Genomic DNA, 26614 nt, shown 5'->3' with positions numbered 1-26614 from the left:
ACTGCATGAAACTGCCTCCTGGCCCAGATTCCCAGGGCAGTGCAGCTCTGGGTACTCCATCCAGGACTGGGATTTACCCCAGTGCATGAGGCTGTACAGCAGCGCTGCTGTCCATGTTCTAAAAGGGAGGTATTGAAACTAGAGGGACTTCAGACATAACACACACTTTTAGGGCTGGAGAAAATAATTCTCTGTCATTCCTATGACAATTCAGTCTGTTTATTCAAAATCTGGGGGCACCCTGGCCAGCACATTTATTGTGTGGAGGAAGCACCAGGTACTGAGCTACCCCTTAGCTGGAATGATCCTGAGACAAACCTACCTGGCAGTAAATGAAAGATTCCCTGAGATGAAATGCACTTTTGTGAAGGAATAAAACCTCTCCTTGCGTGCTTTACTCAAGCAACACCTTTCTGGGAGAACACATCAACTCATCCAGACAGTTTCTGAGTACAGAAGCAGTCCAAGCAGCAAGTCCAGCACCTGCAGGGGTTTGTGGCTCTGAACTTCCAGACCTGAGCAGGGCTGCAGGAGCCCAGTATGTATGATACAGGGACTGAAACACTTCATGTCTGGACATGTCATCACTGGAGAGTCACTAGACAGAGGGGCTTAATCTCAGGGCCACCATGGAAGGGTTCAAAGATGACATGAGATGCACCCATCCAGGCTGGTGAGCCATGGACTGACTGAACTGCAGAAGCTGAAAGAGCAGATTAGGAACAGGAGAGTGGACTTCAGAGGGAAAACTGAGCACAAGGCATTGTCAAGGGCACTTCCCTGAGACGCAGGAACCCCTGAACAGCTGGAAGAAGTTGTGCTGGGTGCCCCTGCCTGCAGATTTCATCTGTGCTTCCCTGTGCTCCCACACCATGCCAGGTGGAAGGTGCACAACAGCAGGGAATGGCAGCCAACCTTTCCATCAGTTCATAGCCCAGGGACCTCACTCCTGCAGGAGTGACTGCAGTACTGACATATGTACAAGCTTTACACCTTCCAGCACATCAGGTAGGAGCTGCCTGTTGTCATACCTTGAAGAGAGCAAACAGTTCACACAGTTAAATGGGGTGCAGCAGGCTGCAGGCAAGTCACCTCAGGAGGGTGAGACATAAACTGTCTCTAGAGACTTGTCTTCTGCTCTGTGTACAACAGACTGTCCTCAGCTGAGCAAGAGAGGCAGCAGTCCCAAGCACGCAGCAGGAGCTGGCACTCTGCAACCACATGGCAAGCTGCTGCTTGTGAGCTGCAGCCATTCCCCCCAGTGCCCTGAGACACCAGAGACATTCTCCTCCACATCACACCTTCCTCACCCCCCACTTCCAGGAAAGAACCAAGGACCAGAAGCACATCTATGTTTTTTGGGCTTTTAGTTTGAAAAAAGTACTGATTGAAAGTGTACAACAGAACGCGGTGTGGCGGCAGCACCACAGCCAGATTGTTTCACAAATAAAAACAAAGGGCCTTAAATAATCGGGTGCAGATTAAAAAAACCTCAACAGTGAAAAAGTTCTTCCCTCCGAACAGAAATTCACAGGCACAGAAATGGCAACAACCACATGGAGACAATGGGGGGACATCCTTCTCCTAACCACAGGGCTCCGTGCTCACAGGCTGCAGCAGGCTCCTGTGCTGTGGCTGGTGGCTGCTCCCGCGCGCGACTGTGTCCTCAGCTCCCTCTTTGGAATGGTTACAGATGAACAGTGCGACATGCCTTTGCTAACCAGACCCACCCCCCACCCTGGACACGGACAAACAAGGCCTCTGCTAAGGCTAAAAAAAGGACAAGACTTTGGAGTCTTGCATTCAGCATGTTTAAGAAACAAGAGTCTGGTGAGCGCACAGCAAAGTCCCTGTGCGAGGCCTGCTATTCCAGCTTGGCCTTCTTCTTGTTATCGCCACCATTCTCTTCTGCTGGTGCTGCCATGTCCTCCAGTTTCCGCTTCCCACTCTCAGCAGGTGGATGTGCGTTACGGGGTTTGAAACTGATAATGATGCAGGTCATGTTATCGCAGCCGGTGCCATCCCCTGAGGTGTCTGGAGCCAAACACTGATCCAGCAGCTGAAGAGGGACAGGACAGGTTAGCAGAGAGCACAGGCAAAGCACTATGAATAACTGAGACACCAGGCACCTTCTGGCAACTGGCAGTAGCATAGGGGCTGCCAGACCACAACGGTGAGGACTGGGCTCAAAATGCTGTTTGCAGCCAGATGGGACAGAAACAACCTCAGCAGCCCTGGTTTTCTGGAAGCAGACAGAAACTCTTTCAGCTTGACAACAACCTAGAGGTCAACCCCAGTGTTGCAGCCCAGACACCTCACATGCTGAACAAACCAGTCTGATCGAGACGGAGGGCAGGGTCAGGCACCAAGCTGGGATGCAGAAACACTGTGTGCTGAAGGGATGGTGAAAATCTGGACCTTACCTCTTCTACGATGGAGGAGAGCGGCCTCAGGACTCCATTCTCATCCTTTTGGGTGATCTTGGACTGGATGAAATCCACCACTTCCTGGCTGCTCATCACATTCCTGCATAGAGTGGAGAGGTCAGAAGGGCAAGCAAAGGGAGCAGTCATGCCATAGTGCCTAACTAGCAGCCAAGGTCCCTGGGCCTTCTCGAGGCTCAGCTCCAGAGAAAGATCACAGTAGTGATTCCAAGAGACACAGGTCCCTCACGACTCACCAGATTCCATCACAGGCAATGACCATGAAGTCATGGTCATCATTTATTGTCAGCACTTTGATGTCAGGCAAAGCAGAAATCATCTGTTCTTCTGGAGGCAGATTCTTGTTCCGCTTGTAGAAGTGATCACCTGTGGTGCAGAGGAGGATTACTTTTTCTCCGGTTAGGCCCTGGCAGTGCTGCCTACCCCTGAACAGTGAGAAACACTGCTCTGTCGAAGGGCAGCCCCAGCAGAATCGGAGCCGGTGCTCCCACAGCCAGAGCAGATATGGCTGCTGGCCCATCAGACAGACACAGCTGCCACATGCTTTTACCATACAATGAGAAAGAGGTGCCTTTGCCAGTTCAGCGTCTTTTCACCCCGAAGTGCCCCACAGCTGACAAGGCTAGCTGGTAAGTGCTAAGTGTTGCTCTGCACTGACATCTACCAGTTTCACGGCCATCTTTTTCTAGTTAGACTGAAATCTTACCACATCAAATACTAAATAAGTTCTACTCATCATCTAGTTAAAAGCTGCTCCTTAAACTTAGCAGCTGGTATGTGCTGGGAGCCTGGATGTCCTGAGCACAGCACTCTGCAGGCCAAAGCCATGCCAGCATCCACCCCCATTCTTGCTCACCGATTGCTCTGGAGAGGTTGAGACCACCATTCACTCTCCCATCCATGGTGACCTTGCCACCAGCATTCTTTATCCTGGCCAGCTCCACCTCATCCTCTGGCTTGTGGTCATACGACATATCGACGGCTTTGCCACCTTCTGACACCACGCAACGAGAGTCTCCAGCATTAGCCACGATTAGCTGCTTGCCCCGGATAAGTGCCACGACAGCAGTTGTCCCACTGTCAGAGCCAGGCTGAAAAAGACAAATGATTTTTCTGAGGCTCCTTTCTCCATTATCATGTCAATAGGGAACTGGCACTAGCCACCGCAGACCCAGCAAGTGTCCCAAACCCTGAGGTGATGTGTCTCACCCCTTCTTCCCATAAGCAATCACAGAACAAAGGAGAAATTGTGAAACACAGCAGGAGCATGTTCATTGAGAAGCAGGGTCAAGCACTACCTCCATTCCAGCCTCACAAAGCATCAGTGGTTCAGGGCTCTCCAGTGTTCAACACAACCTGCTATACCATCAGCTCTAGTGTGTTGATCGCAGGCCCAGCCTTCAAGCAGAAGCTGGGGCATCTCTCCAAAGGGAAAAGGTTGGTACTTGGAAGCTGCAGTCCCCCGTTCCCTAACATCCTAGGTCCCTGGCCCATCGGCCAGCACTGCCATGGGCTGAGAGGCCACAGCCTGGGTGTGGCAAGGAGCAACGCTCTGCCCAGGAGCAGCAGTGCTAGCAGAGCAGTCCTGCTACTGTCCTGCACTCTCCTTCCACACCCAAACCCACAGCGGTTTCTAAGCACAGCAAACCCAGCAGTGGGGTCAGCCTCACTCATCTCAACCTGTTGCCCAAATCCATGCCCTAACCCTTAGGCTTTTGCATACAGTCAGGCTGTCAGCAGCTGTGTTCAGCCTCAAGAGAACAAAATAGATGTTTTATCCTCATCCGAACAAAGGATGAGGATAGAACATGGCCTTGCTGAGCTCCCCCGCAAGTGCCCTTGGCTCCATCCTATGCTGCAGAACACAAGAACAGGGTGTGCACCTCCTCTTTCCCCTCCATGCCTGGTAACAACATTTCTTCCTCTTCATCCTCATCCTCCTCTGCTTCTTCAGTGTCATCTTCATCATCTTCGTTCTCTGCCTCTTCACTGCTATAACCATCCTCATCTTCACTGCATTCCTATAAGAAATGAGAGATACCACCAGGAGTCACACAGGACATTCTCAGTGCCCTCCCCAGACAGCTGGTCCCTCCATTCTGGGGACAGATGGTAACTTGCCCCAGAAGAGTGAGATGACCTGATACATTTCCCCCACACCTGATGTCTACAATCAGAGCAGCTAGGTTCAACTCCCACAGTTAATGAAGGGATGGTGCATGCAGCAAGACCAATGGCCGCTGCACAGATGAGGGTATGTTTCCTTCAGGGTTATCTAAACAATTCCCAATGCTCCCATGAGATGGTCTCAAAGTATCAGCCTGAAAAACCTACTCCTAGGATACACCTAGGATGAGCCAGAGGCTCGTAGATCAAGTACCACAGTAAGCAATGCATTCTGCCCAGACAGAAGGCCACTCTGTCCCAGTGCTGTTTCCTACCTCACTGTCTTCCTCCTCTTCCTCAACCTCATCTGACTCATCCTCACTGTCCTCAAAAAATTTGGATTTGGTTGTGCGCTGGGGCTTTCCCGTAGAGGAGCAGGAGGGCCCGGCCTCCCCAGTAGAAGAGGTGACGGCCTCGTCACCTTTGCCTGCTTCAGGCTTCTGCAGAGCAGGGCTGTTGCCTCCAGCGCTGGCTTTGTCTGAGGTGGAGGAAATACCCGTGATTTCTTCATCTGGCTTCCCATTCTTCCTCTCCTTGTGGTCGGTAAGCTCCCCTGGGTCAGCCTCTCCATTCATATTTGACTCCCCATCATGCTGCTTGCCTGTCCCCTCTGCAGTGTTCTCCCCAGCTGGAGCTAAAGACTTGTTTTTGAGGTTCTTGGTGCAGTTTTGTCCGTAACGTGTGAGAAGCTCCTCAATGGTCATTGTGGCTTCTTCGTGCAGAAGAGCAGCTTCCTCATTATCCACTAAAAATGCAAAGGGGGAAGGAGGATGAGAACAAAGAAGGTCAGAAAACAGAATACATCATCACAGCAGCACCGTGCAGCACACACACAGTTCAGGAGTGAGCTGCCCTGGCTGGACGTTCTTATTGCAGGTGAGTTTCAGCAATGCTCATCAGGCTGCTCACTAGCAGCCAGGCCTACACCATTCCACAGCTTCCAGGCACGGACATGACCAATAGGCAAATGGCAGGGGAATGGCTTCTAACCACAGCTGATGCATGCAGCCTGCAAGTTCCCCTAACGCCTCCGGCCTCTGATGTTACCTGGCTGACTTGTGGGCAGAGAGTGTTTAAATCAGTCGTAAGACTAGAGGGTGAAGAGCCTCATGAGAGCAGGCTCGTCTGAAGCTCTGGGGGAAGCAGAAAGACTACTTTCATGTAGAGATCTGTTCATTAATACTGCAACTGGGAATGAGAAGATTTTGTTATAGCAGTTGCTCCATGGGCCTGAAGCACCCCAGAGATCCCAACCAGTTTAGAAAGAGATGATGGAATAGCTTTTAGGCAGTGAATGCACCATCTCCCAAGTGGGATACTAGACAGAAAATAGGATGACTTTCCCTAAACTATGAGCCAATGACCACTACTTCCCTATTGACATCCACTTGGTTGTTATTTTCTTTGCTATTTAATCCCAAAAGGAAAAGAAACATCTATATCCAAAATACTCCTGAAAACACAGGACAAAGGAAAAAAAACAAGCACCCAACCAACCAAAATCCCATTTTGCCCCTGTCAGCTGGAGAACAAGGGCCACAAATTCAACACTTCCAGACCCCATACAGTATTCAAGGCAATGGTATCACTTTACATCTGCTTCAAGGCTAGTCACGAGATACTCAGCTGAGAGCTGCACAGGATTCCACCCTGGGATTTACCTTCTAGCTGGCTTCATGGTCTGACAACTACTCGCTGGTGGAGAAGAACACTTGCACAAAAAATACTGCTGAAGAGATCAGAATCTGCTTCAATCCTGCCTGCAGCTGGTGTCTGCCACCAGCTCGGGAGATCTAAGCACCAGACATCATAGTCTCACAACTTAGCCCACTTCCCAGCTCAGAGGTTTCTGACATATCCTAGAACTCTGCACCCAATAGAGGAAGCTCTATGGAAAACTGTGAAAGTTTTTATACGAATATTTACAGGATTAAGCTACCAAATGAATCAGAATTCCCCTAGCACCAGCCCAAAGCAATAAATGGTGCTGAGGGGGTGCAGTTCAACGCCAACTGAAATTTGTGAAGAAAACCTTCTGCTAAAGAAGGCCAGGCCCACCTGCTCTCAGTCCCTGTCCTGGAGCTGCAGTCTTGTGTATTCAGTGGCATCTGACTTACCATCATCTTCGTCAGCAACCTTCTCCTTCTCATCTTCATCATCTTGGGGTCGCCCAGCCATTTGAGAGAGCTCTTTAATCACCTCCTCAGTGGTAAGCTTGGCATCTATGGCTAAGAAAGCATCTTCCAGGGCCTATGTATGAACACAGACATAAACAGTGTGCAGTTTCACCTTCCTTACAGAATGCCTGCCTGTCATGCTGTGCAATCAAGTTTCTTTCAGAACACAGACCATAGAGAATCACAGAATGGCTAAGGCTGGCAGGGACCTTTGGGGTCCACCTGATCCAACACCCTGCTCCAGCAGGCACACACAGAGCTGGTTACCAAAGATCATGTCCAGGCAGCTTCTGAAGAGCTCCAAAGATGGAGTTCCCTGAGCAACCTGTGCCAGTGCTTGGTCACCCTCACACTGAAAAGGGTTTCCTGATATTTAGAGGGAACCTCCTGCAGTCCAGTTTACGCCTGTTGCCTTCAATCCTGATACTGGGCACCATTTAGAAGAGCCTGGTTCCATCCTCTTTGTACCCTCCCTGCAGGGGTTTACAGACATGGATTCCATCCTCCAGACCCTGATCTGTTCCAGGCTGAGCCATCCCAGCTTCGTCAGCCTTTTCCCACAGCAGAAATGATCCAGTCCCTCCAGCACCTTGGTGGCCCCTTGCTGGACTGAAGATCTCCAGTCTGCCCACGTCCCTCTTGCCCTGGGGAGCCCAGCACTGGGCCCAGTGCTCACAGGGTGGCCTCACCAGCACTGAGCAGAGGGGAAGCATCATCACTCCCCTCAACTGGCAGTGCTTTTTCTAATGCAGCCCAGGACACCATTCGCCACCGTTGAAGCAAGGGGACGTGGCTGGTTCACTGTCAACTCTGTGTCCACCAGGACCCCATGGCCTTTGCTGAGCTTCTTTCCCACTGGGCAGCCCCCAGCATGTACTGGAGTGGTGGGTTTGTTCATACCCAGGAGCAGGACTTTGCACTTCCCCTTGCTGAACTTCCTGAGGTTCAGCCCATTTCTCTGCCTGTCTGGGTCCCTCTGCATGACAGATCTGCCCAACCCTTGTGTACAGCTGCTCCTTCCAGCTCAGGGTCACGTGCAAACCTGCCCCAGCATCCAGATCATTCACAAAGGTGTTAGATCAGACTGGACCCAGCACTGATCCTGGTGGTACAGTACTCATTACTGGTCTCCTACTAGACTTTGTGTCACAGATCACCCCCTAGACCTGGCCATGCAGACAGCATTCAATGCACCTCCCTGCCCTCTCATCTGGCCCACACTGACACAGCTTCTCCTGGAGGATCTCAGTGGACAAGGCATCACAAGCCTTGCTGTAGCCCACAGGAGCCTGAAGACAGGACAGCATTAAAGATGCTGTGGAATGGCTCAGCATGCAGGCTCCTCTGCTCAGCAGACAGGCTTATTTGCAGTCAGCGAGTGCAGCCAGCTTGGGGTCAGCAAAGCATGATACTGGGGTGTTTCAGCCTAGACCAAGAGCCACAAACTGATTCAAGTTTGCCTTGAAGGCTATCCTCAGTCTACATGTAAATGTAGAAGTTCTGGAGGGACTGCTTCCCCCTCACCCACACTGCTACAGAGCCCAGCACCAACTCACTGGACATCTGATATCAGAGGAGGCATTAGTACTGTGAAGGAGAATTACAACAGAGGGATTGCTTGGTGGAAGCAAGACATGAACTAACCTCTCATCTCTGACAAAAGCTACGCCTGCCCCCTCAAAACAACACACCAAAACTGCTCCAAGAACCAGCCCATGCCTTTGACTGGAATGAGTTTGAAAATTAAAAAACAAACCAAAACAGGAAAAAAACAAAACAAAACAAAACAAAACTGGAAAATAGAAGAAGCTTTAGCTTTGAAAATAAATCACACTGGGTGTTTGCTCCTAGAAATAAGGAAATTAAATGGAAGACATGGCAGATAGAGCTTAGGGGACACCACCGTGTGTATAAGCATTAGATACAAAACAAGAGCTTTCCTCTGCAGTGGTGCTTACTTGTGTCAAGGCAGAGCTAGATTCTTACCTTTTGCAATTTCCCCTCCTTATAGGCCTTCTGGTCTTTGATTATCTCAGGAAGATACTTGGCACAGTACAGGGCAACTTCTTCTCCTGAAAGAGTGCAGAAATCATTTAAAGGGACTGGTACTCCCAGAAGCAGAACACATTCCTGAGCAATTGAATCTTAAGGCAAATCTGGGGCCAAAAACTAGAACTATCCCAGACACAGAAAAGTTATGCAGAAACAGACTGCTGGGGATCTCAAACCTACCCACAGGCTGCATCTCCAGAGCAGCAGGATTTGCTGATGACCCCTGGAAAACCTCAATGAGCACTCATCTATCAGGTTTAGCCAACACTATAAACTTCCTGAAAGGGAGTTTAGGCCCATTTTAGCAGATAGGCCAACAGTTTACGCCCTTTTTTAGCACACAGGCCAACAGCTGAGGCTCATCTTACCTAGAAAGCTCTATTTTCACATGTAAGCACAGGGATAAACAACAAACAGAGAAAAAGGAAGCTTTTGGTCAGTGTAAGCACTACCAATGCATGATAAGCAGCACAAAAAGCATTACATATTCTAGTCTATGTTCTAGGCAAGGAAAATACAATGCCACAACCTTGAGACAAGCCTTTCAGGAAGATGGGTGTCCTGATCAGCAAAACAGGACAGGAAAGTGTGTCTGTGTGTGCACAGCATGAGTGAACAGTGGCCAGAACACCAGGCTTATGAAAGCACAGAAGACAACTTTGACTGATGGTCAACACTCAAACCAAGCATCCACTGCTAGAGCATCTGAAAGACTTTTAAAAGGCAGAAACACTCCAGCAGGACTTTATACAGGGTCTGAAATGAAAAGGATGGACAATTAATGTCCACTGACATGAGCTTATGGAAACAGATCTTGCCAATTCAACATATGCTCTTAAAGATACTGGGATTTTGCTGATAAAACTAAGCATGCTGATGTAACTAAGCATGCTGACGATTTAGGTAAGGTATATAACATGCATATATATTATATATAATTTACATATATATATAAAAGACAACACTTGGCTTAAAAAATTAAACTTTCAAGACAGCAAATGCAGAAGAGGTTAAAGAACTGCCAACTACCACTCGTGAGATGAAACCCAACAAATCACAGGGGAACATGTATTTGTATAGTCTGGAAGGACCAGCTTAAATGTAACATTTTTATCAGAGCCAAAATAAAACTAAATTTCTATGACACAACTGTAGGTGGAGGGAGTGATGAATAATGACAGTGACAGGTCTTTCAAATCACTTGAATTGGGTGAGTCAGCAGGGGCTGCTCAGAGAGGTATGGCCACTGAGGAAAACATGCACAGCCTTAGACCATGGCAGAAAACCACCCAGCAGATCCGGACTCTATAAGGAGAGAGTCATGGCCAGGAGCACACTACATACATCTTTTCATTTAGGCTGCTTTTACTTAAAGCTAAGTTAGCAGGCCGTAAAACAGTAGCCCTGAAACTCTTGAAGACAGCACTGACAATTGCTACGTCCTCTGTTGTATGACGGATTGAAGGTGGCTGGGTCAGTCTGCTGCAGGGACACAGGGCTCTGCCATGGGCAGAGCTGTTCCAGGACTTGGCTGAGACCTAGACATGACAGTAATGTACTGCCACATAAAGGTTTGACCAATAAGTGAGGCCCACCATGTGCCTCTGCAGTCCAAGGAGGAGGAAAACTAGGCAAACAGCAGGGATACTCCCAGATCAGGAACTACAAGGACATGGAGCAGGCCCAGTAAGCAGACTGCTGATGCAACTGCTGCAGTGGGCAGCTGCAATTTCTTCCAGTTTCTCTTCCAACTTGCAATCATTCCTGCCTGCCCAATCTGGACCAGGATGGTGTGACATCTCTCATTTTGACACTCACTGTGGTACTGAACTACATCATCCATAGTGTATAATAGACACACAGGTGGGTCATCTGCATGCAAGCCATGCAGTGTCCTGAAGCTCTTCAGAGGCTTCCGTGAGAAAATAATCAAACTAGGTTGGGAAAGACCTTTAAGATCACCAAGTTCAACCATTATCCCACAACTGCCAGGACCACCACTAAATCACGTCACTGAGAGCCATCTCTACGTGGTTTTTGAGCACTTCCAGGGACGGTGATTCCACCATTCCCTGGGCAGCCTGTTCCAATGCCTGACCACTGTTTCAGCAAAGAAATTTTTTCTAATATCCAATCTAAACCTCCCCTAGTGCAGCTTGAGGCCATTTCCTCTTGTCCTATCACTTGTTGCTTGGGAGAAGAGACCAGCCACCTCTCCATCCTTCTTTCAGGTAGTTGTAAAGACTGATAAAGTCCCCCGAGCCTTCTCTTCTCCAGACTAAACACCCCCAGTTCCCTCAGCCATTCCCCATCACACTTGTTTTCCAGACCCTTCCCCAGCTCCATTGCCCTTCTCTGGACCTGCTCCAGCACCTCAATGTCTTTCTTGTAGTGAGTGGCCCAGAACTGAACACAGAATTTGAGGTGTAGCCTTGCAGTGCCGAGTACAGGGGGATGATCACTGCCCTGGCCCTGCTGCCACACTATTGCTGATAAAGTCCAGGATGCTGTTGGCCTTCTTGGCCATCAGGACACAAACTGCTCATGTTCAACCTGTAGCGTTGCATGGGCCTGCTGTGTCCCAAGTGCAGGACTCAGCACTGAGCTTGCTGAACCTAAACCTGATGATCAGACTGATGGTCTTAGCCAAACGCTAAACAGGAATGGGGTGGGTAAAAGCCTCCATCACTGTACCAATTAACTGTTCTGGCAGAAGAGGACAGGCCACAGCTACCTGCTGAGATCAGAAAAGGAGAAGAGAATGACCAAAGGGCACCCTGGTCTATGCTAGTGGAAGCAGCTGACAGATCTAATAATACCAGCACTGGCACCTGATCACCCACCTGATGGAAAAGATGACCCAACAGTGCAATCTTTCTGCCACAGCTAAGGGACATTGGATTTTCTTCACAGCAAGTAGCTTGATCCGAGAAAGCCACCGGCAGCTTTGCAGCCTTGGTCCCATCCCCTGTAAGCAGGCAGGCCACAGGGCTGCACGCAGCACTGTGCAAAGCAATGCACTAGAGAAAGCTCTTGCTCTGTCACTGCAAAAGTGGGAAGCCAGCCCCAATACGGAAAGCTTTGGCAGTTAAAACAAGCCATGTCTTTAACACCGGGACACTGAAATTAAATAGTGATCTGGGAACATCCAATGTGCCTGACTGTGGCTGCCCAAAGACAGATTACTGTACAAGAATGTGTAGGTGCCACAGAAGATGAGGAATCTTTGCTGCTTCCTGCGCAGCTCCAGCACAGATGTCACAACAGACATTGCTGCTGAAAGCTGATGAGGCTTCACAGGAGACCCTTTTGCCAGTCTCACAGTCATCTATCCATCAGCTGCAGCTCAAAACAGACCATTCCCTATAAGGACAGTAGTCCTGCTGGTACCCCATCTCCCTTGCTCAGGGGATACAAAGGTGCTTACTTACAGTGTTTTAACCAAAACATCTAGAATAATTCTCCTTTGGAGTTCTCTGGCTGTGGAAGACGACCCATCAAAGCAAGTCCTCAAATCTAAAGGTATGTGTTCCTTTGGGGCACAGGAGGTAGCTATCAGCCCAGCACACAGACCTCAGGTCTATTTACTTGCACAGCAGTCCCAGCAAGATATAATGGGTTTTATAAGCTGAATCAGTGACTCAAAGCACATTGCTGCTACAGTGGCCAGAGAAATTGAACTGGCTCAAAGAATTCATCTTCTACACACAGACAGATGTACTACGTTATTCTGTCTCAGCACTTCTGGACCTGTTGCAGCAAAAAACCTGCCAGGTTTTTCTCACTGAGGAAACATTTGTGAGAGTAAAATAGAGGAGCTCTACTTCACTCCAGATCCTGCCTTTGCACGTGGAGTGGCCTCTGGGTACCAGGGCCAGCTGTGGCCTTTCTGCAGTCTATCCTGGGCGCAATGAGTGTAATTACCTGGTGGATGCTAATAGCTCCTTCCAGTTCATTCTGTAACATACTCCTGGATTTGGTTACACTTAGGCCAAAATCAGCCCACCCACCACATCTTACCAAGGTCTTGTCTTCATTAAGTATCAAACACACTCCCTCGGAGGGTGGTGGTGAGGACATCAGCAACAGGGCTGAAGAGCCAGGTAATTATGAAAGTCAATTTAGATACCTCAAGTCCTGCTTTGTGCTCTTTATCAAAGTCCTTCCCTGCCAGCTCCACTAAGGACTGAAGGATCCAGCCCCATGTGCCTGTGGCACAGAATTAGGGAGAACTACTATTAAAGAGACACCAGCTGCAAATGAGTAACAGTGGACAGACCAGAAACAGCTCAGAGCTGTCCTGTCCACCAGGACAAAACTTTCCCAGACATACTCATGCTCACCTGGCCATCAGAAATTGACCAAAAGCCTCAAAATCATCTGTCAGCCATGAATTAAGTGCTCAGGTCTGTAGCGTTTCCTAAGGAAATGGTCCTGGTTGCCCTCACCTGCAACAAGCATTTGAGACAACATTTCCAGCAAAATAGGAGTTGGGACGAGCTCTTTGAAGCACAAAACTGACCTGCAAAGCAGTAAAATGGAATGAGTTTGCCAAAGATGCAAACACCCAGAAAACAATTTTGTTGAAGCAAGAGAAGGACGAGTGCATAAGTACAACATGGCACAGTAAGGCAAGTGTGAGGAATCACCACTCAGGCCTTCCCCCTCACCAAAGCAGGCAAGATCACAGTACTGCCTCCTCAGGGGAAGAATGAAGCCTGCTGCTTTTAACTTCCAGATGAGGCTCTACACACTCCAAGGTGCACTTTAAACTGCAACAGGAGTCCTGGCACTGACAGTTTTAGGAAAGCAGGGGAAAGAAAACCTCACCAAATGCAATTTCCACTTCTTCACACCTCCCTGAGGAGCAGCACAGAGGAGCACTGGAGGTACAAAAGCAGGCCCTGGTACGAATGGGTGTGGAGAGCCTTTGGCTGCTGGGGACTTTGAAAGCTTTCAGAGAGTGGCTGAACACTTCAAAAATACAGTTACTCAGCTATAACCATATACATAACCAACAATGAATCCAGGATCACATCTTCCACATCTTCAATGTAAAACTCACTATAAAACTCTCAAAGTCTCCATGAATCATTGTCTTTATGTTTTCTAGAGAGGCAGCTTCCAGCTCAGTAATGCCGAAGACTCAGCTGCATTTCCTGCTTAATGCAACACAGATGCAGTAGTAGGAAGGTCTTCAGAAGGCTAAAGTAAAATGTATCCTGTGTAGCACTGAATTCAGTGAAAAAGTAAATATCCAGAGGATTCTCCAGAGTGCATACTTTAATGTCCCAACAGAATTATCAAAAGAGACTGGTTTTGTTCATGAAAGAGCATGTGGAGTTTTCAAGATGCCTGAAAGATCAGGCAGAAAGGTGAAAGCGTACATGGGGAAGTTCATGCCTCAGAGCATATTGTTGCACAGCTAGATGCCACTGCCAAAACCTACATCTGATTCAGGTTTAAAAGCAGGAGTCACATTCAGATGAAATACGGAACAAAGTCAATATATCTTGGCATTTCCGGCAAGACTGGCTCCAGAGCACCTAAGGCTCAGCTGGAGTCTCAATGCAGTAAGATTTCTCTGTCTCCAGAAGCACAGGCTTGAATATGACATGTGAAGACAAGAACGGGCAGCAGCCTCAGGGCAGAAACCAAGGCAAGAAAAAGGCCTCCAGAGATACAGGTTCCTAGATCAAATCTTTTTTAGTGCATGTACATGCACAAACCCATTCTTATCTCCAGAGCTGAAAGCAGATCCCACTCCAAGATTTCATCTGTATTTAGACACATACAAGCTATTTAAATATAAAGTAAAGCAACCTTAGAGTCAAATAACAAATAAACTAGCCAAGAACAAAGCCCCATCCAACCTGGCCTTGAACACCCTCAGGGATGGGGCATCCACCATTTCTCTGGGCAACCTGTGCCAGTGCCTCACCACCCTCACAGCCTATCATTTCTTCCTAATGTCTAATCTCAATCTTCCTTCCTACAAGTCCCTTGTCAAAAGCCCCTCTCCAGATTTCTTGTTGTCCCCTTTAGGCACCAAAAGCTGCCCTAAGGTCTCCCTGGAGCCTTCCCTACTCCGGGCTGAACAAGCCCAGCTCTCTCAGCCTGTCTCCATTGCAGGGGCGCTCCAGCCCTCAGAGCATCTTTGTGGCCTCCCCTGGACTCGATCCAGGAGGTCCACATCCCTCTTGTGTGGGGCCCTAGAGCTGAATGCAGTACCACAGGGGAGGGTCGCATGTGTAAACAAGGCACACTGCTTTCAAGTTTCTGGTAATTTATTATACAGAGGAGCCTCTTAGGCACAGTGACCATGATCACTTCCAGAATTCTTGGGCAATTGTGTTTCCTGTTCAAGCCCACTGTGTGATCAGTGTGACCCACTTACTCCATGGAGCATGAATTGTATGATGTGTAGAGGGGACTCTCCCTGTGAGCATTCAGCCCAGCACAGGCAATCAAAGTGCCAAAATGAGCTGCAGTTTAGTACCAACTACTTCTGAAGTGGATCAGATTCTTTCATATGCTGCTAGTCAGACTGTAACAGACTTCAGATCCTCTCTATGCCTGGCACCAAAACCCTAGAGGTTGACCTTGAGTCTCCCCAGGTGCTTTCTGCCAGAAGCCCTGGCAAGCAGTCTAAAGCATACTTTTCACATCCTGTCCTGTCCAGACTGGTCCAAGGGCTAGTGCACAAGCTGTCTCCTGTTTAATTTGTTCAAAGACTTGCTGCTGCTCAGGGCTGCATTCAAAGTCATTCTTCATTGGCAGAGAAGATTTATAGCTGCCCGATACCAAAGGTTTACGATCAGAAGTATGCATTCTCCAAAACCCCACTTGTGTTTCTTTTTTGTTAGCTGCTGCAGACATAGCTGTTATTTTATTGATCCCATCCACTGGGATATGATAACAGCCATCTTGACATTTTATTCTCAACAACTAATTTCCTGTGCAAGTCCTTTTACCTTATTTTGTTTTATAGCAAAAGCAGCTTTCAAAAGGATCTGGTTTATTCTTCTCTCCTTCTCAAACACTTCCCCCACTGTGTTACCCCACACAATGATGCCATCAGTATACTGCAGATGTTCAGGAGCTTCACCTCCTAGTTCTAGTGCAATCTGCATCAATCCAGCATCAGAGCAACCAGTTGAGAATTAGCTCACCTGGTTAATGGCTAAAATCTTCTTACATATCTCTCAGCTCACCTAGGGATAGGGTGATTCGTGTCACGATTTCAGCCTCTTCCTCTTCCTGTTCCTGTGACTGCACTGCAGCAGTACAGGCTGCCTCTTCTGATTCTTCCTTCTGCTCCCTCCCAGGAGAAGCTTCTTCATCCCTTACTAAATAAGCAGACTTCTGCTTCCCTTGTTTCTCCAGGGGCACCTGATTTAGTGTTTAGTTTATCCATAGTGCCTTTTGGCATTTTTTCCCTCTCTTCTTGAGGGTGCTGCATGACATCAAGTAGCATTGGTAAATGCTGGCCAGGGCCCAGAACAGCATGATAAACTGTGCCTCTCTGGAACAGCCGAAACTTCTTTTAACATTCTATCCCTGCATCAGGATCCTGCACTTGTTTGGAAGTGAAGATCCAGATCAGTGGAGGTGAGAAGTTCGCTAGACACCTGCCCATATTCTCCTATATACAACCATATACCATGGAGTCTGGGTCATATTCCTAAATTGCTTGTTAACCTTAGACAAAACCAAAGCAATATTCCCAAGAAATACCAACAGAAGTATTTTAGCTACCCAAGATGTTCAATATACTGAGAAATTACTGTAATGAGGGAGAAAACATGACAGAAGAAGGCTGCAAGGGTGCCATTCTGTATTTCCTCCACAAAATAATCTCTCGGAGGAAGAAGTATAATTGCTAGTTGTCTCCATGAGATGGTACCCAAAGTACTGTAATGGCTTCAGCACAGAACCCAATTATCAGATTAAGCTCAAGACTGGTGTTCTAATAGCAATTCTCCCAGGCAAAACATCACTTATTACTACAGAGCACAGCAAACTGCAAAAGCAAAAAACCACCAATCTTTTACATATACAGTTGTCACGGATTAACCCCAGGTGGCAACTAAGCACCATGCAGCCACTCACTCATTCCCCCCAGAGGGATGGGGGTGAGACTTGGAAAAGTGGTAAAATCATGAGATAAAGACAGTTTGATAGGTAAAGCAGAAGCTGTATGTGCAAGCAAAGCAAAACAAGGAATTCACCACTTCCCATTGCGGGCAGGTGTTCAGCCATCTCCAGGACAGCAGAGCTTCATCATGTGTAAGCTACTTGGGATGACAAATGTCATCACTCCAAATATCTCCCCCTTCCTTCTTCTTCACCCTGCTTTATATGCTGATTGTGACCCCAAATGGTGTGGAATATCTTTTTGGTCAGTTGGGGTCATCTGTCCTGGCTGTGTCCCCTCCTCACTGCTTGTGCACCCTCAGCCTACTGGCTGGTGGGGTGAGAAGCAGAAAAGGCCTTGGTGCTGTGCATGCATTGCTCAGCAATAAGGAAAACATCCCTGTGTTATCAACACTGCTTTCAGCACAAATCCAAAGCACAGCCCCCTACCAGCTCCTGTGAAAAAAAATTAACTCTATCCCAGCTAAAAGCAGTGCAACAACCAAGACAGGGCAAGAGACATCGATCCCTCTGCTTACTGACTGGGAAAATAATTACATGAGGGCTCACTGTATTCATATTAAACACCCTGGTAGCAGCAAAAAGAAAACCTCACTATAATAATATAGACCTCATATATAATATGAAAAGGGGAAACTATGTCAATGAAGGCACTTATTAAAATGAAATTAAAAGAAACTGCTAAAAAGGATAAAGCATGTGTAGATAGCAACAGAGATTGATCAGAAACACCATACTGGAGTTGCAGAGTACCCATATATTCTTCTCCAAGATTTCGGGGCAGGGAAGTGAAGGCAAGTAAAAAGGAAACTGGGAAAAGCAAAATAGCAGCAGCATCTGTCAAAAACTGGAAGGGGCAAAACATTAAAGAAAAACTGATGAGTGAAATTGAAAGCTAAATATGAAAATACAAAACAACCATAAAAAACCCAGCCCAAATCAACAAAACAAGCACAACCACCAAAAAAAGGCAGCCAACAAAAAGCCAACCCTTTTATAAACAGCACATTAATAAAAACTCTTCCCAACCCATTTGGAGCAGGACACTTACTGAAGAGTTTAAGGCTGATAAATGAGCAAGGTATAAAAGAAAAGGTAAATTCTTTTTTTTTAACTGGCAGCTAATAAAGCTGAGAGAGGTCTCACACTAAAACCTTCTTTTACATGGGACAGACCTGAGAAATTGTTTCAAACTAAAGAACTAATGCATCAGTAAAATCATACAAATGTAGGGATGGGCAAAAAAGTTCTTCAGTGTCAGATTGAATTATATCTGTATTATTCCTGATAAGGCTTGTCCAGTAAGAGCTGTAGAAATCCCATCACTGGAAATGTAAAATACAAGTTAGAAACCCAAAAACACAAGTTAGAAACTCATGTCAATGCTTTGCCATAATGTCCATCTTGAATCTTTCCTATTGTATTTAAAATAAAACCCAATACATTATGTCACAAAGTGCCCAAAGTCTTTCTAAAATCCAACACATGGAACAGACCTTCCTGTTAGCTGAGAAACTAACACACCAATCTTAAGGAAGAACAGGTTGGTTTGATATTATTAATTTGTGACCAGTTTATAGTAGATGCTCCTTATTTTTCTATCTGCTAGATGCTTATAAATGGTTTTTGAGTTTCTACAAGAAATAACATTAAGTTGAATAGTTGCCAAATCCCTATATTATTTTTCCTTTGTCCTTCTCTGCCTTTCAGAACCAACTCATTACCCTGATGTTCTTAAAGATAACCTGCAGGATATCAGCAGTTGCTCCATCCAGCTCTCTGCATGCTCTAAGATGGAGCTCAGGAGAAAAATAATTTTCAAACATTAAATATAAGTGCTTCAGACCAAGATGACATCTTTTGAAGAGCTCCTCATCAGCTACCTACTCAGACTGACCTTTTTAATATGAACTATTTTTAATATGAACTATTGCAAAAAAGGTCTTAAACTCTTATTTACATATTGGCAGAATGAGATAAATTCTAGAGGAAAGGGAGAAATTATGAACTGTGGTATGTAACCTTCCACTTCAATCTGCTCCATTATCAGAGAAATGAAAGGCATACATATCATACAAAAGAGATTTAAAATCCTCAGAGTGGTGGAAACTGGGTTCACAACACTACAGAGCAACTTAGCTGGTACGTGAACATATCAAACAGTAGAAATAGTAATAAACAGAATTAGCAGATACATGGATATATATGGTGTGATGGGCAAGGGTTAAACATGCAGAAGAGAACATCACAAACTGGTCACTGTGTTTTCAGACAGTCAATGAGCAGGAGGAAGCAGGCAGTTTAGTTGATCTACTCCATACAGATTTCCAAAAAGCTTTCAAATAAAACATTTTACATACTGAGGTGCTACAGGAAAGGAAGCAGAGTTTTCAAAATGGAGGATGGCCCCCAGGAGAGCTCTTGAAAACTTCTGTAGTTCAAGATCTACAAAAATTATCTTGAAAATCCATCAGAAAGAAGCAATGGATCAAAACTAAAGTAACCTGCAAAATTTTACAGCAGGATCTTGTGTTTTTACAGATTAAATTCCTCACTGACAAGATAAGAAAAGAAGACAATCAACCTCCATATGCACACTGGATGGACTCAAAACCATCTATTACCACTTAAGGATAGATCTGGAAGAAACTGGGGACAGAGTTCTAAAAATATCACCTTACAGTTTATTTGTGTCAAAATAGCTAATATGGAATTGTTAGGAAAGGAACTGAGAACAAAGCGGAAAACACTTATGCCACAATAAATTCATTATACGTCTGTAACTTAAAGGGTATCGGCAGTTCTATTCAGCCTAACCAAAAGCATGGTACAGAGTCAGACTATGCCCCCCAAAAAGGACAAATACAACCACAGCTGTGGTACAATACAATGTTTAGAACCTGTGTCTATGTTCAACACCAGTAGCCTACTGAGTTCCGTGGCCCACGCATTTCATCACCTATGCTAAAAACTACTGGAATAATCCATGATGCAATTTTGGCATAAGCTAGTTATCACTTTTTTCCCTATTATCACTCTCCCTAACTCCTGGACACAGTCCAGGACCTAGTAGGAACCAGGGACCAACAGCCAGTTTGGAGGCAGCCACACTATGCTAAACACTAAGACAGCTGAACACCATTAATGTGGCCAGACTGTGCCAATTGACCTCAGGGCCAGAAAATGGGTGCTGCTGTTTTTTAATAGTAGAGATTCAGCTGTATGACCAGAGGCAAGTCTGGGACTCTTCTGACTGGAGGAAAGGGCATGGAGTCCAAAATTATGAAAGTGAAAAGTGCTAACGGAGTGATCATTCACTGATTTCTAAGTGCGGGGATACTGCAGTGAGCTCCTCAGGCAGCAGACTTAGGTCAAAGTCCTTTTTTAAATAACAAAGTTCTATTCAAATATCCTATGCAAATAATCACCACATAAATCTGGTTTAAAATGCAATTAGACAACTTCATTAAGAGTTAGTTCATCAAGAAGACTCGAGAGTGTCTATAAGATCAAATGGCTGCAACCTCTAGCTCTTACGTGGAGAATGGAAGCTGGGAAGGTATGTCAGAGAATGGATCTGCCCTTTCTCTTCCTTCACTGTTTCCTTGGGCAACCAGTACTGTTAACCACCAGAATATACTGACCAGAGGCAGACCTTTGGTCCAACCTCGTGTAGATTTCCTTATCGCCATTATTCTGTGACTATCCTGTCTAGTTATCCACCAAGAAAACATTAACAGTTTTAGAAGATGGAACGCAAATCTCATTTCAATTACATATCAACCCATGACCTTCCTTCCAGAACACCTAAGAAACCTTCAAAACCTTAGTCAATTACACCTATCAAAGAAAATGATTCCCAAGAAGGAGCAGAATTTCTAATGATAGATAGATGCTTGCCCAGCAGCCACTAGGCAGCCCAGAAGAGCCACACTGAAGGACTCAGGAGAGAACATAGTAGACTCAGTTACCTCCGTGTCCATCGTAGACTGAGAACATAGCTGTTTCACTGTCCAGCTCGGGTATGCAGTTATGTGCATCCTGAAAGAGAGAGCAAAAGTCTAGAATTACGTGGTTGCATTAGACCTGCAGAGAAGTAGGAGAAAGGAGTAGGAAGGCTATGAGCACTGACAAAGGGATTCTCAAACCTGGAGGGAGAGCAAGAAGAGCAAGAACACCTCCTCTCAGATTCTCAAAAGCTTACCTGGTGAGCACTCATCTTCAAAGAGGGGGCATGGATTCTTAATGTCATGGTGCTCTCTGTGCTCGAACAGTAACCCAACCTTGTCACCATGACATTATACTGGAACCCACTTTGGGTCCTCAGTACAACAACTCTAAGAGGTGGCCAAGCTGAACCTAGAATCAAATCCCTCTGCTTGCAGTCCTTGTGAGGCTTCTGTTACTGAAGTAGCTCACAGCCATTAATGAATGTGAGGCAACAAGCTGTGCTGTTGCTCAAACTGGTACCTATGCTGAGAGCTGCCTAGCCAAGCGTAACTACAGAAATACAAGTTATACTGGTACTAACACACTGGCTACTTCCCCCCGCCCCCCCAAGACAAACGCAACTGTCTCAGGGTCACCTGTGGACCCTGGTCACTCCCACAGATGATCTCTTCCCCAGTTCTTGCCAAACAAGAGCCATGCAAACTGAAAAGCCAGGACGTCAAATATGAAGCCTCCTGACCTCATGCCTTCAATCAAATGCAGCTTTGCCTTTGCTTGTCCTGATGAATACGGTCACAGACAGCGCTAGTTGTCTGTCTGAACAGCAGATGAAAGGGTCTTCCAGGACACAGGATTACCACATCCAGAGAGAACAACTTGGCTGGAAAACCTTTTCTCAGGATTCCTGTTCTTCTTGCCATGTGGGATGGTCCAGGTTCAGTGCTGGCCTCAGACACAGATACCTGACGAGCAAGGCAAAAAGCCTGGCCTCTCTCAAGTGTCTTTTAAAAGCAGTGGAGCAAAGAATGAGCAACTACTCAACTAACGGTGCAAAAGCCAAAGTACAAACCTAGGTATCACTTCCTAAGACAAGACATATGTCTTCATTCTGGCAACTGTCCAGAAACTGAAAATCTCTGGGGGCAAACGAGAAGGAAGGCACATCTCCCAGGGGCATTTTGGGCTTAAATGTCGAGCTGCATCATACCTTTCTTGTGCATGCTCCCAAACTACAAAGATCAGTAACAACATGTAACCTATATACACTGAGCAACCTTTTTCTTCACAGGGTCTCTCAGGAACAGCAGGCTTTGAAGAAGGCACCACCAGATTTTACAGCCAGCTGCCTGACCTCTTTCACCCTCTGGGTAAGCAAACCAAACTTGGCTATTCCAATGCAAAATCTCAAACTGATTGATGGATTGAATCTTTCTCTTAAGTCCTCCCCCTGCCTAACTGATCTACTATTTTTTGAAATTCAAGCTCTAACCTACCACCTTACAGCATGACCGCACCCCACATGCTTTTGTTCAACAACAATCATGTGATTCTTTAAGCAACATGATATAGTCTCTTTGCTGTGGTTCAAGTTCATCACCTTAAAGTTAAATGTGCTACAGCTGTCCCAAAACACTGTGCTTACTCCAAGACAGTTGGCTCAGAGATTTGGATGTGTGTATATTGCCAGCCATAACCCAAAATTCCTATACACGCACACACCTACACAGCCAAGTAACTGTTGAGCTCTTCTACTTTTTTACTGTAAGACTTCTTGGATAAGAGCTCTTCGCCCCCCAGTCTTGTTAGAAGAGAACTCTGTTCCCCTGCAATTTCTATCAAGAACAGAAAAAAGAGAAGATCTGGCTTTATGAAGTACTTAGTGCAATGAAACTCCTGACACCATGAAAACAGCATCTGAACAGGCAAATTGCGATCTTAGCTCAAAATGAAAAAAAATTACTCTGAATTATAACGCAGGAAATTTAACCAGAGAGCTCATTGGAGACAGTGAATGGAATAAGTATAAGCAAAGAGCCAGCAGTGTTACGCGCACTTTTCAGAGCGTTTACAGAAGATAGTGAGACAGCAAAACCACAACAAAGTAACTGGGATAAGCTCCAGGTGGCTAAACAGCAGTTTAATTAGAGCAAGTAATGCAAATGCTGCTGGGGAGGAAACACAGTAATGACAGCAAAAATGGTCTCTATTCCATTTGCAGAGCACAGAGAGCAACTTTTCCTGACCCTCATCCACAGCACTGCAAGCAAGGAGGGCAAACAAACGAGGGCAGCATGTGCTGACAGGAGATGGTTCAGCTCCCACACTGAGCACAGGGCTTTCTCTACATAAGCATGAGTGCTCATGGCTCCACAGGACAGGCTGTACACCAGTCCCCTGGCATTGGTAACGCTACATCAGAGTGCCCAATGGACCACAAAGACCACCTTGTGCTGCCAGGACAAGAGGCTCAGTTACACATCTCCATCCCTGCTTCCAGGCCTGGTAAGGTCACTGCAGCATGTGTTGTCCAAGTGATCCTGCTTTTCAGACCAAGGAAGAGCTCCCAGAGCCAGATTCCAGGTCTCCTCCAGCCATCTCAGTGGTTACTACAGCAGTACTGGAAAACAGTAGGTTTGAAACATAAACCACCAAACTCAGTTGAAATTAGCAAGCAAGATAAAACTGAATGTTAATTTCGCAAATCTCCAGATTTTGATCCAAATTCTTGCCTTTTGTTTTTTTTTTTTTTATGTGAGGTTTCAGGAGTGAAATGAATCTGCACACAGGGGTTGCTGGGTGTCTCGTCTTGGAGCTACAATCAAAACAGCACCAAAAAGCTCAGAGGCCCCATCCACCTACTTCCAAAGTGCCTCCTGCACTTTTCACTGTATCCCAGAGCCATAGAACCATCTTCAGCTTTTCCCTTTTTCTTATTCGCTCTTAGTACCTAACGCTATTTTTTGGGTATTCTTACTCTTTGGGTCCCTCATCTGCCCAAACCATTTCCTTACAAAGCAACTTCTCTGGACTAAGAATGGATTTTTATTATAGCACTTCTTTGGAGCTCCATGTATCTACCTCACCTGTGGGCTCTTAAATGCAAGTTAAAGGCAACAGACAACTCCTTTACACAAATTTCTCCTACCCCAAAATGCCTGTGTCCTTCCTAACACTTGCGCACACTCTGAGTGGCTTTGCTAATATAATACATAACTAGAGCCTTAAGTGTAAACATTTGCTTAAAGCTATTCCCAAGCTTTAATTGCAAAAGTACAATTAAACACTTAAAAAAAATACAAACCAAGATAAGACACAGAGAATAACACACAACACTGGAATGCAAGAAAATGCAACAGAACTTCTGCTCAGTGGTGCGTGAAGCAACACACTTCTCTTCCATCACAGTCCCAAAAGCAATCTGCAGCAGGTTCAGCTTGCAACACAAGTGCTCCTGCCATCTCCTCATTTCTTGTGATAACAGTTAAGCCACGTCTACACCAATGGCCTCAGTATTGCCCCTGCCAATAGGCAGATAAGCTGAAGATATTGGCTAGTGCAGAAAACACAGCTAAAAGCTCTGGGCGTCATCCAATGTCCATAAAGGTCAACAGCAGCAAGAATAGACCTGAAGTGACTGAAATAATGAGCCAGTGTCTCACCTGTGGAAAGGTTACTTTAGCCCACCAGCATTATAAATAGGGGCAACACTGTTCTCCCTCATTCCTGTCTCCTTAAACTACTTTCAGCCTCTGTGCACTAGGGATGCCTGCACTCAGCCTCTTACACACGAACTAATCGCTTCAAAGAGATTACACTGTGCATCACCTCAGTGTTCCAGGAATGTCTCTCTGCCACATTTCATCCCTCCAGGGGTCACCATGATGGACCAACTGAGACACTGTGACAGTCATGGTCAGCATAGACTACTCTGAGTAGATCTTAAGAGCAGAAGCACCAATCCTCCTGCCTATTCTACCAAGCCCATGGGTTCACTGAAATCTAATGCACAGAGATGAAAAAACACCTGGTCACCGTTCTGCCACCAGTAAGATGGTTGTAGGACTTCAGTAGCAGTAAAGTATCTGACAGTATGGCTCATAAAAATATATTTGCAAGAAATGGTCTGAATGAGACAACCTCTGGCCAAAGGGCTACAAACAAGGTGACTCCTTTACTGTGTTCAGAGAAGATGCAGCCTGGGGGGAGCTGCAGGGACCAATATTAACCCTTAATTTACCCTGTTTGCTGGCTGCCTGGAAGGGGAAACAAACCAGCACATTAACAGTACCCACAGATGGTGTTAAATTCAAAGCACAAGGAACTGCTGGCCAGGCAGAGTATTCCAAGCAGCTCGACATCACCCTTGTACAGCTTTACAAAGTATTCCAACAGACTCCCCCACCGGGAGAACCCAAGGCCAACACCTGGCTACCACAGCCAGGAATGTATCCCGAGATAATTCATTTTCCCAGGCTGATAGGGCAGTAAAGCCAGGACTGGCTACAGGAGGCCGAGAGCAGCAATGAGAATTCCTCCAATAAGTTTGCCTAGAAAAAAAAACTACAATAAACCCAGGGAAACAGGATAAAAAGAGACTGGCACTGCCTGGAAAGAAAAGCAGGGATTTCGCATAAGGATTTCTCACGTGCTTTCATTCAGTGCTTCATCCCAAGGGCTAAACTGTTCTCTCCTCCTCCCATTTTAGCCCACGCCTTTATTCCTACCGGGATTTCTCTGGGCTGCATGTGCCGGGAGAACCCCGACGGGAAAACAGCGGGAGCCAGGACAAGCGGCAACCCACGGGCAACTGCACGGGAAGAGGCAGCCCCGCCCCGACAGCGCGGGCACCACGGGAAGGACTAACCGCCCACCTCCCCTCACCCTCCGTTCCCCCGGTGGGCTCCGGACACCGGGAAAGGTTCGGGGCAGCACTAAGCCTCCCCGCCATGCTCAGAGCCGCAGCTGCGGGTGCCCTGCTCACCTCCATGGAGACGCGCCAGCCCTGCATGGCGCTGAAGCCGAAGTGAAGCGGGCGCGGCCCGAGCCCAGCCCCGTCCCCAGAGCTCTTCACCGTGTTGGGCTGCGACAGGTACGCGCCCATGGCGGCCTTCACCGGCGGGGCGGGCGCGGCCCCCCGGCGCGGCGGCCCTGCGCTGAGGGGGAGGTGTGGGTTCGGTGGGGGGAGGGGAACGGTGGTAGCCGGGCCACGCGCTACGGGACCGTTCGCGGGCGGCAGCGGAGGGAGCGAGCGGCCCAGCGCAGGCGACAGGGCGCGAGGGCGGCGGAACCCTGTGTCCCGCGGGCCGCCGGGCGGAAGTCGCGCGGCCGGAAGCGCGGCCTGTGGGAGTCGCCAAGGGAAGGGAGGGCGAAACGGCGCTCAGCCCGCGCGGCCGGAAGCGCCTACCATAGAGACGAGCCACCGGCTAGCGCGGCCCTCTGCTCCGCAGACTCAGCCTCACAGGGTTCGGCAGCCGCCCCAGCTCCTCCCTCCCTCCAGTAGTTCAGGGGCCCAGCCCGGCTCTGGCTGCGAGCAGCCCAGCAGCTCCCTCCGCTCCCCCTTCAGCCGGGCCGGCCCAGCAGCACTCCGATAGCCATTCGGGAAGCACGCTCGTCGCGTAGCCGGGAAAGGGAACAGGGGACTCGGGACTGGCGGTACCACCGCGGCCT

The 26614-nt window shown here is 47.3% G+C and overlaps 1 protein-coding gene across 1 annotated transcript; it reads right to left on the bottom strand.

Annotated features, from left to right (window-relative positions):
- Window positions 1–1350: 1350 nt before the first annotated feature.
- On the bottom strand, window positions 1351–26395 carry PPM1G (protein phosphatase, Mg2+/Mn2+ dependent 1G). Its single transcript, XM_062614403.1, has 10 exons — window positions 25929–26395; window positions 20968–21037; window positions 8774–8859; window positions 6728–6860; window positions 4886–5355; window positions 4328–4465; window positions 3301–3535; window positions 2681–2810; window positions 2424–2526; window positions 1351–2059 (listed from the first exon to the last, which is right to left on the bottom strand). Exons 1-10 carry the CDS (start codon window positions 26046–26048, stop codon window positions 1865–1867), a joined length of 1680 nt encoding a protein of 559 aa, XP_062470387.1. The 5' UTR covers window positions 26049–26395; the 3' UTR covers window positions 1351–1864.
- Window positions 26396–26614: the final 219 nt, after the last annotated feature.

Source organism: Pezoporus occidentalis, unplaced genomic scaffold (genome assembly GCF_034315485.1).
Source record: "Pezoporus occidentalis ecotype Australia unplaced genomic scaffold, CSIRO_AGI_Poc_V1 ctg175, whole genome shotgun sequence".
Lineage (NCBI taxonomy): Eukaryota > Metazoa > Chordata > Aves > Psittaciformes > Psittacidae > Pezoporus > Pezoporus occidentalis.
This window is presented reverse-complemented; position numbering and strand designations above follow the sequence as displayed.

Coding starts and splice junctions, on each gene's coding strand:
- PPM1G (XM_062614403.1), bottom strand. CDS start 26,048: ATGGGCGCGTACCTGTCGCAGCCCAACACGGTGAAGAGCTCTGGGGAC. Junction 3,536..4,327: donor GCATGGAGGGGAAAGAGGAG/GTGCACACCCTG, acceptor TGTCTTTTTCAG/CCTGGCTCTGACAGTGGGAC. Junction 2,060..2,423: donor TCTCCTCCATCGTAGAAGAG/GTAAGGTCCAGA, acceptor GTCCCTCTTCAG/CTGCTGGATCAGTGTTTGGC.